The 15211-nt window shown below is 44.1% G+C and overlaps 1 protein-coding gene across 1 annotated transcript in view; it reads right to left on the bottom strand.

The window, feature by feature from the left end:
• Nucleotides 1-15211, bottom strand: part of plxna3 (plexin A3) — a 30607-nt gene that overhangs the window by 10983 nt on the left and 4413 nt on the right. The window contains exons 2-13 of the mRNA XM_049752768.2: nt 12979-13336; nt 12707-12897; nt 11803-12350; nt 11273-11437; nt 11007-11189; nt 4864-5004; nt 4687-4787; nt 3682-3805; nt 2702-2852; nt 2402-2501; nt 2212-2326; nt 1187-1387 (exon numbers count right to left, since the gene is read on the bottom strand). Coding sequence (XP_049608725.1) covers nt 1187-1387; nt 2212-2326; nt 2402-2501; nt 2702-2852; nt 3682-3805; nt 4687-4787; nt 4864-5004; nt 11007-11189; nt 11273-11437; nt 11803-12350; nt 12707-12897; nt 12979-13286 — 2328 coding nt within the window. The 5' untranslated portion in view covers nt 13287-13336. The remainder of the gene's footprint in view (nt 1-1186; nt 1388-2211; nt 2327-2401; nt 2502-2701; nt 2853-3681; nt 3806-4686; nt 4788-4863; nt 5005-11006; nt 11190-11272; nt 11438-11802; nt 12351-12706; nt 12898-12978; nt 13337-15211) is intronic.

The raw sequence follows: 15211 nt of genomic DNA, 5'->3' as shown, positions 1-15211 counted from the left end.
ATGATTAACTCTGCGTTCTACTTCCTGTTTTTTTTGTTCCGTTGTTGTGATAGAGATATTTTCGCATTTCAATCCATCTCTTTGTCCAATGATTCTGTATGTGCGCGTGTGCCTAATGCTTCCATTAGCATTAAAATCATCCAGCTGAGCCCATCGAACAGAATCAGCACACGTGCAATCACACCCACATTCTCAAGAGACTTGTTATTAGAGACCAAGCGGTGAGTTATCTCTAATCACGACTTGCGGTTATTGCTACGAAATAAAGACAACTGATTTCAAATAAATCTCACACACGGTTAAAAAAATACACCCATTTAACGATTTGGTTTTATTGAACTAATGCTCCCTTTCCTCTGGGTTTCACCCCCCCCCCGCCCACACACACACACAAACACACCACACTCATTTATACTATGCTGGTTTGCTGAAACAAGGACAAGTGAAGGTCACTGTGCTGAGAAGACGATTGCGTCTCAGTCAGAGGCAAAGCGGGCTGAGCAAGACTGTGGGGGATGTGTGGCGTTTTACTGTAACATTTTCAAGTCAGTACGGCTTTTGAGGGGAAGGCGGGGTAGATATTGATGCCACGGCACAACTGGCATCTTGGCGTAATCTCCTCCCCCCCCCCCCCCCCCCAATTTTTTTTTTTTGCTTGCCTCATTGTACAAAAGACGTCTCGATGGCTTTATTGATTAATTCGGCAGCCTGTCGAGACATATTATAGCATAGCAATTGATTAATTAAGTAATGGAAAAATAAAATACATTTTTAATAAATGATCAATACTAAGAATAAAAGGCTAAATTATTATCCTAAATATTACTGTACTCATTTCAACAGGCTCAGAATAGCTCAGACTAGCTTCATTGTCATTGCACCACAAGGTGCAACAAAATGGAACAGACACGACCCGTTGTCCAAGAAAACAATGACCGACAAAGAGGATAGAGTATGGGAGTCCGCCATGTGTGTACGCTTGAAAAGTTCAGACTGCACCAACCAAATTTAGTATGCTATGCTAAGTTTGTGCTATGTTAACTCTTCATTTAGGTCCATAAGAAGGTCTTGTATTATTGTGTCCGTCTTTGTGTCTGATAACGTGTACGTATTCGGATTAATATGCTGCTGCTGAATTGAAATAATGTAGTAACTTTCAAATCAAAAGTATTGAGTAAAGCCTTACCGAAGTGTTCTGACATTGGATGCAGGACGAGTTGAAGCGCACAGCCGGGATGCGCTGGACTTTCCCTTGGATGTGGAACACGCACTCGTAGTTCTTCTGGCCCGACTGAGGCTGCGGCAGGTTGCGTGCCCGCAACGTGATTGGACGAACGAGACCAGCTGGCACCAGAATGTCCGACGTGGGCAGGATCTGAGGACAGCCCTGTGGACAGAAAGTCGCAGAAATGGAAATGGTGGAAATTCTTGATTTGTTTTGACAACCTGCAACAAATGGAAAGGAACGCTAAGTGTGAGCTGGGAATGAAAAGGTTTACCGAGGCATCATATTTCAAAAGGTTAGTACAGATTTAAAAGTAAATTATAATGATATAATGAAGCTACACAAATGCTCTACAGCAAAGTAATTAATTGCAATGTGACTGACAGAAAGCCCACTAACACCACAGGAAGTGGACAGCATGCTGCAGGGACTCTGGAGAAATGCTTTAAATGGACACGGATCCACGTGTGCACGCAGGGACAAAGACACACACATACACACACTCGTTGATCAATCCGTTTTCTTTAGATTGTCCCCATTAGGGCTGCGGGTGAGCATAGAGCCTATCCCCAGCTGACTTTATGGAGAAGCTGGGGACACACCGAGCTGGTCGCATATACAAAGGAATGGTCACCAGTCAGTCAAAGAGACTGACTAACCAGCACTGGCATATTTATTTTCAGACTTTTTTTACTTACTTTCAAAGCCTGCCATTTAAAAAGAAGAGAGAGCCTACTGAGCACCAGCCAAGCTTTCAAGGCTCACAGAATAGTGTTTTGTGACTTTGTAAACACAAAAGAAAAATAAGACTCTCTTCTTTTGTCAGCCCCTCGCAAAAAGTTGATTTTAACCATTTTCTAGTAATCAGCAGTAGAAAATTGGGTTGTTTCACAGTCATCTTTTTTGACATTCAGATTTAAAAAGATCAACCAAAAACTGCAAACACGGGTCTCGACTGAGCGTGCTCGGTGCGAGCGGGGTTTTACCTGGGCCGTGCTGACCCGTCCCTCCAGGAAGGAGCAGTCCTCCAGATTGTTGGTGCACATGTGACGATATTTGCACCAGTGACACGGAAACATGCTGCCCACACAGGAAGTGCACCTGCAAACAGGAGGTGAAGATGCCATCTTGCAGGTAGCGGAGGAAAAGAAGAGGAGGAATGGACGACAAGCTTACGAGTTGAGCACGGAGCAGTTGTAGAAGGTGAAGTTGGTGCTGATGAAGGTGCGCATGGTCTCGCTGGATCGAAGACTGAGTTGGACATCTCGTTTCTCTCCTGCCAAGACAACACCTTACATTAGCCTATGTGTGTGTGTGTGTGTAAGATGATTACATACGTATTTGCGTGTGTTTGAGGTGCCGTCATGGACATCACTCAAGACTACTGAAATTCTCTCACGTTAAAGAGTGAAACTCTCTCTTTCTCTCTGTGTGGGTCTGTGTGTGCGCGTGTGTGAGTGTGTGTGTATGTGTCACCGTAGGAGTGTGGCGGCAGGTCTCTGAGCGTGGGTGACATGCAGGTGACCTGACCGTCGGCCCCCACTTCTGCTGAGGTTTCACTGATATCCTCAAAGACGCAGGACACACCCCCTGACAACGCGGGAACGTGGTGGACTCGTACACTGAGCTGCACACAAACAAATCATCCAATCAATCAACTTGAGCCCTGACTCGTCCGCCAACGCCATATTGAATGCAGCAGAGCTATTGGGTTAAGATGCCTCATTTGAATCAGAATCAGGGCCATGTATTGATCAGTATTCTACCTAAGCATGTGGCAATTGATATGCACTCAAAGCTAGATCTCATGGGGCTGACCTTTGATTATTTTTAATTTGATTTGATCATTATAGCATCATTTTGCCAAGACGATTTGGTAACATTGCGATTCTATCGTTGAGTCACGTGGGGTACATTCCACTATGAATTCCCAGACTCCAAACAAAGACGCCTTTCTTGTCACTAAATTGCCACAAAGTAACTACTCTGATTGTTTTGACTTGCTTTCCTATACTATGCAAGACGGAGGAGATAGTCCATCGACACTCGTCGATCAGCACTATTAAGTGTTAATACAAATCACAGTGCTCCTTATTTAAAAAAATTTCACGTCTACGTTTCAGGATTTGCTGGATCTGAAGTTGATTTACTGAGTATTGACTGAAATATTTTGTAATGTTTAAAAATAGTACCATCACAGTGATGGTCGCAGGAAACACTCATGGAAACGTTGGAAAAATGCATACCTTGGCTTGGCGCTTAGTTATATATATACTAAAAACGAGGAGTCAATACATATAGTCTGCTTAACCTCGAGTTGAATTTATTTGGTGACCAAGCTCATAGGTAAATTGTAATGCCATTAATTGCATTTATACGCACTTACGAATCGCAAAAACAATTCAAACGACTCAAGGCGGTGTCGATGCAGCTTAGATGTCTACGATGGGACGTACCTGCGTTGCAGGGGCGGTGACGGACATGTTGCCGGGGGTAACGGAGATGTTGACACACTGGTCCAGCTTAGTGTTGAAGTGCAGAGGCTCTTGCCATTTCTCACATGCCTCCATTCTGGAACATCTGGAGGGGCCACATGACATGATTATCATTGATATGTAGGTGAGAGACTTTCTCATAGTATATAAAATATAGAGTGTAGCAACATTGTATAGGTTGTTTCATAACTTCTGGAGAGGCTGTGAAGGCAACAGGAGTGTGGGTAGAAGATGGAAAGACAGAGGGGGAAATGCTACATTTTCATTCACACTCTTCCAGAACATCTGGAGCGTTTTGCAGAAGAGCACACATCAGCAACGTTGCACTGTTGTATGCAGCGTTGTATTATCAAGCGAAGCCTGAATGAGTGCAGACATTTTTCTTCATGAGCACAGAGAAGTGCTCTTTAATTCTGAAGGCCAATATGATTGATGTTACAGCAAAGAGGAAATGACTCCACCTGGACTCTCAACATCAAAGAGGCCCACCGACTGTGTGTGAGAGTGTGTGTGCTCCCATGTGGCATCATTAATGTTTCTATAAATGCCCTGCACATGCACGGCGCAATATTCGAGCCAATCAGAAGTGAGCGTCAGTTGTTAGCGGCAAATCCACATCATTTTGGTCTTTTTGCATATTGAGATCCATCCATCCATCCATCCATCCATCCATCCATCCATCCATCCATCCATCCATCCATCCATCCATCCATCCATCCATCCATCCATCCATCCATCCATCCATCCATCCATCCATCCATCCATCCATCCATCCATCCATCCATCCATCCATCCATCCATCCATCCATCCATCCATCCATCCATCCATCCATCCATCCATCCATCCATCCATCCATCCATCCATCCATCCATCCATCACCACCTCAATGCATTTTAATGGATTTCAGTCACGAAGAACAAAAATCCTTTATAAATAGATAGATGATATCATAGTGTGAGTCTTACTTGTTGTAGAGGACACACCATCCACAGTGAGGGTCTCCTGAAGATAAACAGCCCGAACAAGAGTGATACTGCTCGCATGTCTCCACAGGAAGTCTGGTCACCTGAAACAGCAACATGGCTGAACATGTCAGATGCACGTACATGTGCGACGACGTGCTCCTGCGTGTGCATGCACACCTGTCTGTCACTGAGTAGGTAGATGTAGAGGTGGTCCGGACTGAACATCATGTCTCTCAGGATGGGCTTTCCTTCCACCACCGTTACACTCTCGTACAGCAAAGCATTGTGGGACGGCGGCGGAAGTCCATCTACGCGGATCTTAAACACATATACATCCAGAAATTTAGCAAGCATGTCATTCAAAAGGTCTACAATTGAACTTTTCCCACAGGCAGCAAAGGACCAAGTGGTGGAAAAGATTATCCAGAATGATTTTTGATTGGTCCAATAGATTTACTAAGTACTATTCATATTTATGTTTAACTGAATAAAAATCGTGAATTGTTCATTCCTTCTATTGTTTTTCATTATTGCTATGGTTCCAGAAAACAGCTTTTGTTTCTTCAGGAGTCATGCTGTCATTTTTTTCAAGCTGGTATCATTTTTGTGTGTACAGTAAATGTCTGTGTATTGAAGGACATCACACAATGATGTCACAGTGCAGTAAAATGAACCACTCCATCGTCTTCCACACTCAGGAGCTCCGTGTACCTCATCTGAGTGTGACCCAGAAAAACAAGACTGACGAGAATGAGGGCTGTGGGGTTTGTGTCGGCTTGGGGTCTAGTATGAGGGGCTGGAAGGAGGGAAGCAGGTGAAAGGAAGGAAGGAAGGAAGGAAGGAAGGAGAGAGAGGTGTGTGTAGTTGTCAGTGTGTTAATGAGCTGTCTGCTTGTCGTGCATTTGGTCTTAATTTGCACTGATGAATCCCCCCCAGACACACACACACACACATACACACACTGAACAGTATGGAAGATGAGGGGGATTGAAAGTAGGACACTGCAGCAGACAAGGATGATACACACTTGTGCTCTCACACACACACACTACACACGGTCACACACCACATGCACGTGCGCACATAAACAAACAAACACGAAAAACACTCCCAAAAATGCACCCAAAAACATGCATGCACAAATACTCAAACATGCACACACACAGACAAAAAAACACACACACATTCAAAAACATAGGCGGACATTTATACACACACACACGTTTAAAAAACACAAATGGACAAACAAACGAGAAGAACAAACAACAACATGGCTGGTGGTAATCACGCAGATGTTATTTAAGTTCCACAATGCAGCTAACATGACACCTGAGTCGCCACCCTTCACACTCATGCGCCCCCAATGCAAGAAGAAGAAGAAGGGAGTGATTCAGGAAGAAGTGACCTTTCACCTGTGACTCTGACTCAAACTCTAAACACACACGCTCAAAAATGTGCACACACTGACCCACGAACTTTAACCCCTAACCCTGAGACAATTTGCTCGTGCATCTGTGGTGTGTGTCTATATCTGTGTGTGTATGCGACCTCCATTTTAGGCGCCTTGACGTCATGATAATGATGCTTCTCCTCCCCCAAGATCATATATATATATACTATATAAATATATATTAGTGGTGTCAGTTAATGTGATTAATCAAGCCCTTTTGAATGCTACCACTTTTTTTAATTGCATGATTAAGGCTCATTTTGGCCTAATAAAACTTGTACTCTTTTCATGTACTGTTGCCACAGAAAAAGTACAACACCTCACCAGATCTTGTGAGATTAGAAATAAACATCAAGCACGCCACACCGGTGACACTAGTCTGGGCTTGTTGTGCAGAGCTTTCATCCGTTTTTAAAACTAAAAGCATCATGGCGACTGGTCTGTTCATTCTTTCTTGAGAAATCAGAAACAGGGTTAATATGGTGAATCAAGACCGTAACAAACTTTGAAAATGGTTTGTTGTGGTATAATCAGAGTCCTTGTTTAAATTTCATATGCATGTCATATATTTGACATTGCTCCAATTTTTAATTATTGGAATGGACTGATGAAGGGCTGTTTTTGTGACTTTAAACATTTTATAATTCAATTCAATAAAAAAGGGGGGGTTGGGGGGGGGGGGGGGGGGGTCTCACGAGAAAGAATGAAAGCCCTCCAAGTATCATGAAAAGCATTTTTCTCCATAGTCATTTTATAATTGGAGAAAATTAAAAAAAATTCTAATATTTGAATGCACAAATTCATATTACATTTATGATTGGTCTCTAAGTTCAGTAACGTAATTAAAAAAACAACACACAGTTCACGGTTGTCATGAAAACCACATTAGGGAAAACACGGATGGATATAAACAAGGAATTCAGTGTGTGTGAATTTTGCTGACATACACACACTACACATTGTTCATTGAGCCATCAGAGCCTGAGGGATGAAGACGAGAAGGAGGAAGGCCAGTGAGGGGTGACATGGGGGGGGACTGTTAAGCTTATTAACCCATTCCCATCCCCCTAACACACACACACACACACACGCACACTCTGGATAATAACAAGACCGCCAACTGATGCTTTCCCACCCTCAAGTCACACAACAAATAGTATGTATATTTTGATGTTTTTTTTTCTAAATGCCTTTCAGTAAGCAGGAAGCACTTTTTTCCTAGTGCTGCTCTAATGGCCACTTCACCTTTTGTGAAGTTGTTTGTCATTTGTGTGTAACACAGGACTGCAGTGAGAAATCTGCCAATTCAACCCGCCTGTTAATGACGTGATGCAAAGAATACATAATTAGAAAAGTGGAGAAAAATTCACAGGTACTCAAAATCCCTTTTTCACAGCAAAGTAAAAATTGTCCACACATGGCTCCTTCAAATCAAAATGGTTGTTTGCCTTTCTGCATGAAACTTTATTTTGGTCATCCAATTTTGTGTCAATTGGTCATACTTGTGGACTTGCAAAGATGTGTGCGTTTTCACGGATGTTGAGGATGGGAAAAAGTCAAGCTGACAGCTACTTTTGTCTCCAACATGTCATCATTACTATGGTAACGTGGAGACCACCGAACATGATCCGATGTGAAGAGTCTTCACTGACACATCCACTAATTCTCCCATCGTCTCCATGGCAACAGAATAATAATTAATCCCTCTGTTTTTGCGCGAGTGTATGCGTGTTCCAGCGGGGAATTCAAGGAACGCTAAGTTATACACTTACTGGGACACGATCCACACACATCCATCCACATGCACAATGGGAACAGGAAACACAATGTTAGAAACAAAGAGGTTTCTGTCAAAAACACACACACACACGCCATCCATTTTCTATGGCACTCTTCCAGGTTAAGGACGCTGGAGCCTATCTGGTCTGTCATCTGAGGTTGGGTTCACACTGGAATGGTCGCCAGACAATGTGGGGCACATACAAACAATGGAATGGTCGCCATTTAAACACGTTACTGTATACTGTATACTATTAGGGCACCAAAAGATTTATTGTTTATTATTTCAGCACTTAGACAGTAAAAGCCCTTGATAAATATTTAACATTTGACATCCCACCCACAAACATAGAATGGAGGATGGGAGCTTCGTGATTGGATTACGAACTACAACATATGTACGTGACCATGCGGATGGACCATTGATTGAATTAAGTCAAATAGCAACATGAGTTTACCCGCATGGTTTTTCTTGTATGGTAGCTTTTATAGATTGTTACCCATCCCACATTGTGGAGGTTTTGAACGCTGGCAAACCCGCAAAGTGGCACGAGGTCTCCAGTAATTATGAAGTAACAATACGTTGAATGACATCATCTGCACAATCTGAGGCCTCCCTTCGCGTAATTTTCTTGAAAACGACACACGCTCTGAATCAAGGGCTTAATTTGGCACGCCCGCTCTTGCTCGAGACAAGCTCTGAAGCATCGACGAATTTCATAACATCACTAGAGAATGGGAGCGAGAAAGTTGCCGTATCTGGTGAGTGTATTGGCTTGTGTGCAGCTGTTGAACTGTTAAGCGAGATAGCATTTAGCAACCAAAATGATAACGCAACCACCACTCAAAGCCCGTCCGATCTGAACCTGATAGTAAAACCATGCCAATCTCTTAGATAACCTAAGATTGACACGGCTAAGGCATTTAGCACCCAAATGAATGGGTGACTGAGTACACAGAAGTCTGACTGGAACCGTGTTAATCGTAGAGAACAACTCTGCACAGCAAAACAGCGAGCAAATTAAAAAGGGTCTGGACTGTGGGGAGCAAATTTTCTCGCTGAACCGGAAACCAGAAATGAATTATGTTACGCTGCGGCTACGCCTTTTGGCAGCCATGAGGCAAGTGGCCTATAAGATTAAAAGTATATCAGTAATGTTCTTTGTTTGTTGATTTAGCTTTTGCTTCTCGACAAGAAAATATAGTCCTTTGCCAAAAAAATGGCTCATTTAAGATTTTTATTTCCAGCTTTGGAATGTTAACGACAAATTCTGCTTCCTTTTGTGTGTCTGTTTCCATCAAAGCTAGTCTAGCGGCTAGCTTCATTGGCCCACAGCGGCAGGCTGGTAGCTCGCTACATTAGCGCAGTGACGCCATCCGCGATACTAGCGTGTGGCAGGCACACAGTGGGTTTCCTCCCATGTTCACATTTAGACTGGGTGTGTCAGCCCTCTGACCACACGCATACACACACACACACACACACACACACACACACACACACACACACACACACACACACACACACACACAAATACATACACAGCACCAAATGCGTCGTTTTCTAGTCAGACCACACACTTTTATGGCTTTTATGGGAGTCCTTGGGGACAATGTTTATGGTTTTGGAACATTGTTGTGGAAGGACAGAGCACTAGAACGTGCCAAAAGAACGCATGCGAGTGAGTGTGTGTGCACGTGTGTGTGTACTACATGTATGTTTTTGAGAGAGCTTAACTCATGCCAAGAAGACACGCACACACATATGCACATACCCACACACAGTAACACACACACACACACTGTGGCGGGTAAACATTTGTTAGTGACCGACAACTTTTCAGCGCATGTTGTGAAGATGTGTCTGTAGTCACATGATAGTCACATCATAATGTCCATCAATCAAATAAGAAATACCAGAAATATTTCACCCCGTTTCCCCTTTGCAAAAATAAGTGCGAGTGTGTGTGTGTGTGTGGTCAGTACAGCGTGTCTCCTCTCTACCCTGTGCTGTTTGTTTTGAAAAGATGTATGAGCACACACACACACACTCTCACAAACATACACACTCTTAGAGCCAATCAGCCAACATTTGAGTTCTCTCACTATCGCCCCATCAGATTCAGTTACTCTATTACTGTCTCCTATGCCCCCCGTGATCCCCGCTCTCCCAGACCTGACATCAAGATGGGTGTGCGCTTGTAGGGTTGGTGCATTTGTTTTGCGGTCTGCACACACAGGAAACGGGAGCTGGCACATGCACGTTCAGCCTTGTAGATTTTTCAAACATCTGGTGTATAACCATGACAACTTGTCCATTGTTCCACTGTGACACTAGTAGTAATCGGATTTATTTTGGCAGTATAATTTATTCATTCATGTCATTTTTAGCAGATTCCGTAGTTCAAAGAGATTGTAATATTGTGTGTCTATATGTGTTGCTGCACTGTTTGTGTTCAAATAGCCATTAAAACACTCAATAAACCATCACCACAATGATGCTATTTGTTAGCTCAGTCTACGGTATTTCCTATTACGTTAGCATGAAGCAGGCGACCTTAAAGGCAATGCTATGTGGTTGTTTTAAATACACAATAATTCTCTTTGTTTTTGGCTTAATAGAACAATAAACCTTTAACTGGAAGTATTAGAACAACTTGAAGCCGCTTTTTTTCTTTTGAAGATTCATTTGTTCACTATGCCAAACTGCTGTTTGCTGTTAAGCGAGTTGAGTTGAGTTCACTGCGCTCTTATTTCAATATTTTGCTTACAAGTCAAAAGAAAAAAAATGTTTATCTAAATGATGACTCGTATCGCGAAAAACTCGAAGTAGGCTCATTTAGTATCTGAAGAGGCCGCTGTACGACAGAATCTGGAGTTGATGGAGGAGAAACTGAAGCAAGTTAATGTTTAAAAAAAAGAAACAGTTTCAAAGCTTGTTTGGTATCAGAAAACTAAGGAAAATACCAAAAAGGAAAATAACGTCATTGTCCTTTGAGGATTTTATTTTAAGGCCATATCACTCAGGCCTAGTCACTAGCGTGGTTAGAGTTGAGTACATCAAAATTATAATCCCCAAAAAAGAACTCACCTTCTTCAGCTGGCCGCTGCGTGTCCCCACAAAAACCACCGTGTGCTCGCCGTATGTGTACGCCGCCACGGCGCCCATACCCTCCGTGCGGTCCTCAAACAACGGACTTCCTTCGATGACCCGCAGACCCCCCAGTGGCTGATTCAATACCAAACCGCAGAAGTCGTCTCCAATCTGCTTCGGCTGACAAAAAACAACACACAACAGCTCGAACGTTGTTTTTTTTTTTAAAGGAGCGCCGTTTGATAAGATGTGACGTGACTTACTGTATGGATGCAGGGCAGCTCCTTGTTGAGTAACCACGGCAAGGAGAGGCGGCCTTCCCCACGGTAGCAGGAGCGTATCCGCTCTCTCATGGCCAAGTTGATGTCGTGCAGCGTGAACAGACACAGGAGCGTCTCTCTGGGGGGGTTTGAGCGGTTCTTCTGACCCTGAATAACGTACACACGTGCGAACAACCAATCAAATGGAGTGACATCATCCGGAGGTGGAGCGTGACCAAGGAAATCAAATATGTAAATAGCTCTCCACGTACCACCACGACAATGTCCAACATTCAAATTTAAAAGTGTGATAGGCCAAAGCGTTCATCAAAAATGAGACAGACCTAACATGGAATATCATTGCAAGCCATTGCAAGAAAAACTTTTTTGTCCTTGTATGTTTGAAGTAACTTGGCATGCGAGATGCTACAATTTTAAGCAGCTACTGCGAAGAACTTTGCCACAAACAACAAACTGTGTACCATTAGAGAGACATCGCGAAGCCCATTTTGACAATCACTGCAAAAAGTCACCTGAGAGAAGATGACAAACAGAACATCATCATCCTCCGACAGGCCAAGTGCCTGAGCCAAGCGACGTCCCGGTTTCTGTTTGTAGGCGGCCTGGACCAGTCGGTACTCCACACCATCCTTGGTGCATCCTAGAGGAAATTCCACGTAGGAGTAGAACTCTGTGTCATTGGAGCACATCCTGACGATCTTGGAGGTGAAAAATTTCTCCCCGCCGGCATCCATCTGTGTCAGCTGTGTGTCCAGCTGCAGCGTCAAGAAGTAGACGTAAGTGCGGCTGGAGAAGCCGTAGACATAGTAGATGTCGAAGGCCGGGTAGAGGGACAGCGTGTCCGAAGGGATCTTGATCTGCGATGACACAAACTCGTCCTGGTAGACCAGCGAGAACATGTTAACGCTCTCCTCATCGGCCACCAGCTTCCTGCTGGACAGCGTGGGGAAGTACTCCGATTTTCCATCGATGGCGGCTCCGATAAAGAGGCGACTGCCACCCTTTGCCGTTTTCTTTCTCTTAGGGTCATTGGTCCAGTCGTCCTCACCGACAACCACACCTAGACAGAAGGGTTATAGTTACCATGGTAACACCAGCTGACCAACACATGGGCTTATCCTAGCCGACCTTCAGCCGTGATTTACAGTTCACTACCATTATCCGCCAATGTGACCGCACTTGCTGATGTCACCTACTGATTTCACTGACTATTAATTCCGCCTTGATTCCATTATCTATTCCGCTTATTGGTTGCGGGTGAGCCGGAGCCTATACCAGCTGAGTTCTTGTAGATTACACGCTGCACCGTTTCTTTCGCCAAGTCCTTTAAGACAGTCATTCACACTCGCCCCTGATCTGGCTTCAAACCCAAACAGCGTTTTGACAGCTGCTGGTGTGAATAGAAGCTCCGCCTACCTGCCATGCCATCAGCCTCTCTGGCACCAGACAAGTAGTGTTCCTTGCGGTGGTGAGGCTCCCCCAGTTTGAAGAGGTCCTCCAGTCGGAGGAACTGACACACACCCTGCCAGATGGATCCACACGCCACCAGCCTGTTACCAGTGTAGTCCACCAGCAGAAGCTTGTTTACGTTGTCCAAAGAGTCCAGGCTGGAGAAATACACAAGTAAGCCGACGGGCAGACAAATACACAGACACACAGAGAATTGTGGCCCTTAAGGTGAGACAGACCGGTGAGCACAGGCCCTGACGCTAGGTGGGGGGTAACACTTGGCGTTGTCCTCCACCGGTCCAGTCATGTGACTCCTCATCTCGGTCAAATTGGCCGAAAGCTTGAGGACTCGGTTGACGGCTCCGACGAAAACCTCGCCTGTCCTCTTGTGGACGGTCAGGTGGGTGAGGGAGGTGTCAAACACCCGGTACGCCGCTCGGCCACCTGCCGCCACCAGGGGGGCAGGCGGTGCTGCCGGAGCACAGAGGAGGAGGCGTGGCCAGGAGAGCAGGAGGAGCAAGAGGATGGGGAAAGGAGAGGGAAGCATGGTGGGAGATGGACCAGACGGGAAAGGAAGTCGGGCTCAACAGGTCATGACTGCAAAAAAAAGAAAAAGAAAAACAAGATTGCCGGCATTAGTAGCGGTGACAGTGAGCAATCATAAAAAAACATTCAACTCAATGTAATAGGGTCCACCCAGACTGTCCGCCCTTTATGCTTCTTTTACATCTGAATTTGTTGTATATGTGACTAACAACGTCCTCACTGGTGGTAAATACTACATCCTACACAAATAACAAGTGTGACTGCAGGTTGATGGATGGTCAAATGAAATTGAAGAGCACTTCAGAAACACACACACAGGTCCATCTGCTCGAGCCCTCCTCTCTGGGGTTCCCCTCAGCCCGGCAGGCTAATTAGTTAATGTGCTGATCTTTCACTGCTTTCTTGGGCTTCAGTGTGTGTGCCTGTGTGTGCGCTGCCATGACTGCTGCGCTGGACTAAAACTTTATTAAGGTGGCATGGTGGTTGATTCCGTCTCATTAACCACTAATCATGTCGACGGCGATGCAAGCAAGCGGGAAGCAACGCCGTACATATGCTAACTAGCGCATCGGCTAAGACGATAAGCTTGCTAGCTTGTGGCTTGTTTCCGCATCTGTTCCTTATGAGGTTGGCCTGGGCAAACTTTAATGCTCAATTAGACATTTTAGAAATGGGACCAAAAGACCAGGTCATTAAAAAAATATATATTTTTTAATGGTATTATTTAATATTATGTTATAATATATTTAATCGCGCGTATGTGTAATAACTGCAAAGAATCATGTCATTTTGGCCATTTTTGAAGCGCAAACTGTTAAAAAAAAAGATGTTTTTACAGTGATCTTATTGTTTGGAAGTCCTGGCAACTGTTGCTATAGCATCAGTAAGCAAGGGAATGATTAAGGTCAACAAATGAGACCCACACAATACAAGAACATCAGTACAACACTGGCTGCTTGGCTGTGATTGGCGACTCGACTTTGTGACTCGACTTTCAACACACCAGTTGGTGTGAGAAGTGAGTATCAGTTGTTTAAATTTGTGAACTTGTTCCAGCTTGCAGGGCTTTCCTTTCACACAAAATACATTTAGCCAATATTCGGGTTAAGGTCAAAATTTCGGTCAACCTAAACATTGGGAATAACATTGGGCGTTACCGCTGCATTTGAACGAACAATTGCTCTAACATTCTATCATTTATAGAAAATAATGTGAAAACATCATGGAGAAATCACTGTATTCAAGTTGGGCTCGCGATGGTGAGGATGACGCGCTTACAACTACGTACTTCCATCTTAACCCAGCTGGGTGAGACAGACGGTCGCCCCACAGCGCCTGGGTTCTTTTCGAGGTTTCCTCCTTAAAGGGAATTTTTCCTTTCCTCTGTTGCCAAGTGCTTGCTCATGTGGGATTCCGTTGGTTTTATTTAATGTATTAAAAGTGTGGTTCTTGACCTGCTCAATGTGTTAAGAGCCTTGAGATAACTTCTGTTGTGACTGGCTTGAATTGGCTTGACTCCCTGCACATAAAATGAGCCAATTTTACCCTTGGCAAAATATTGAGACCAAACCCTGCTACAAATAGTGTAGTAGTAGTGAAAATCTGCCAAAAACTCCCCTCCACAAATGTTGATTATTGCTTATATAAATATTTCAAAAGCCATAATGTACCACAAATTCCCCCTAAATGACAATTTCATTTCAAAGTCGTCTTACAGCATTAAAATTGAAAATAAATTGCGAGTTAGACGGACAAAGCTTGTCTTTCAGTCAAGATCATTTCTTAACACATTCCCAATTAGACAGGGCTTTTTGGTGGCACTTCAGAAAGAGCACAAAGACTATAAAGGTGAGATTTTCCAGCGAAAAGGGGCGGGGGATAGGGTCTCCAGAAATGAGAATGAGAATTTATGAATAGTTGAGCTCA

The sequence above is a fragment of the Syngnathus scovelli genome, chromosome 2, assembly GCF_024217435.2.
Source record: "Syngnathus scovelli strain Florida chromosome 2, RoL_Ssco_1.2, whole genome shotgun sequence".
NCBI lineage: Eukaryota > Metazoa > Chordata > Actinopteri > Syngnathiformes > Syngnathidae > Syngnathus > Syngnathus scovelli.
Note: the sequence above shows the minus strand (reverse complement) of the source record. Positions and strands in the feature narration are given on the sequence as shown.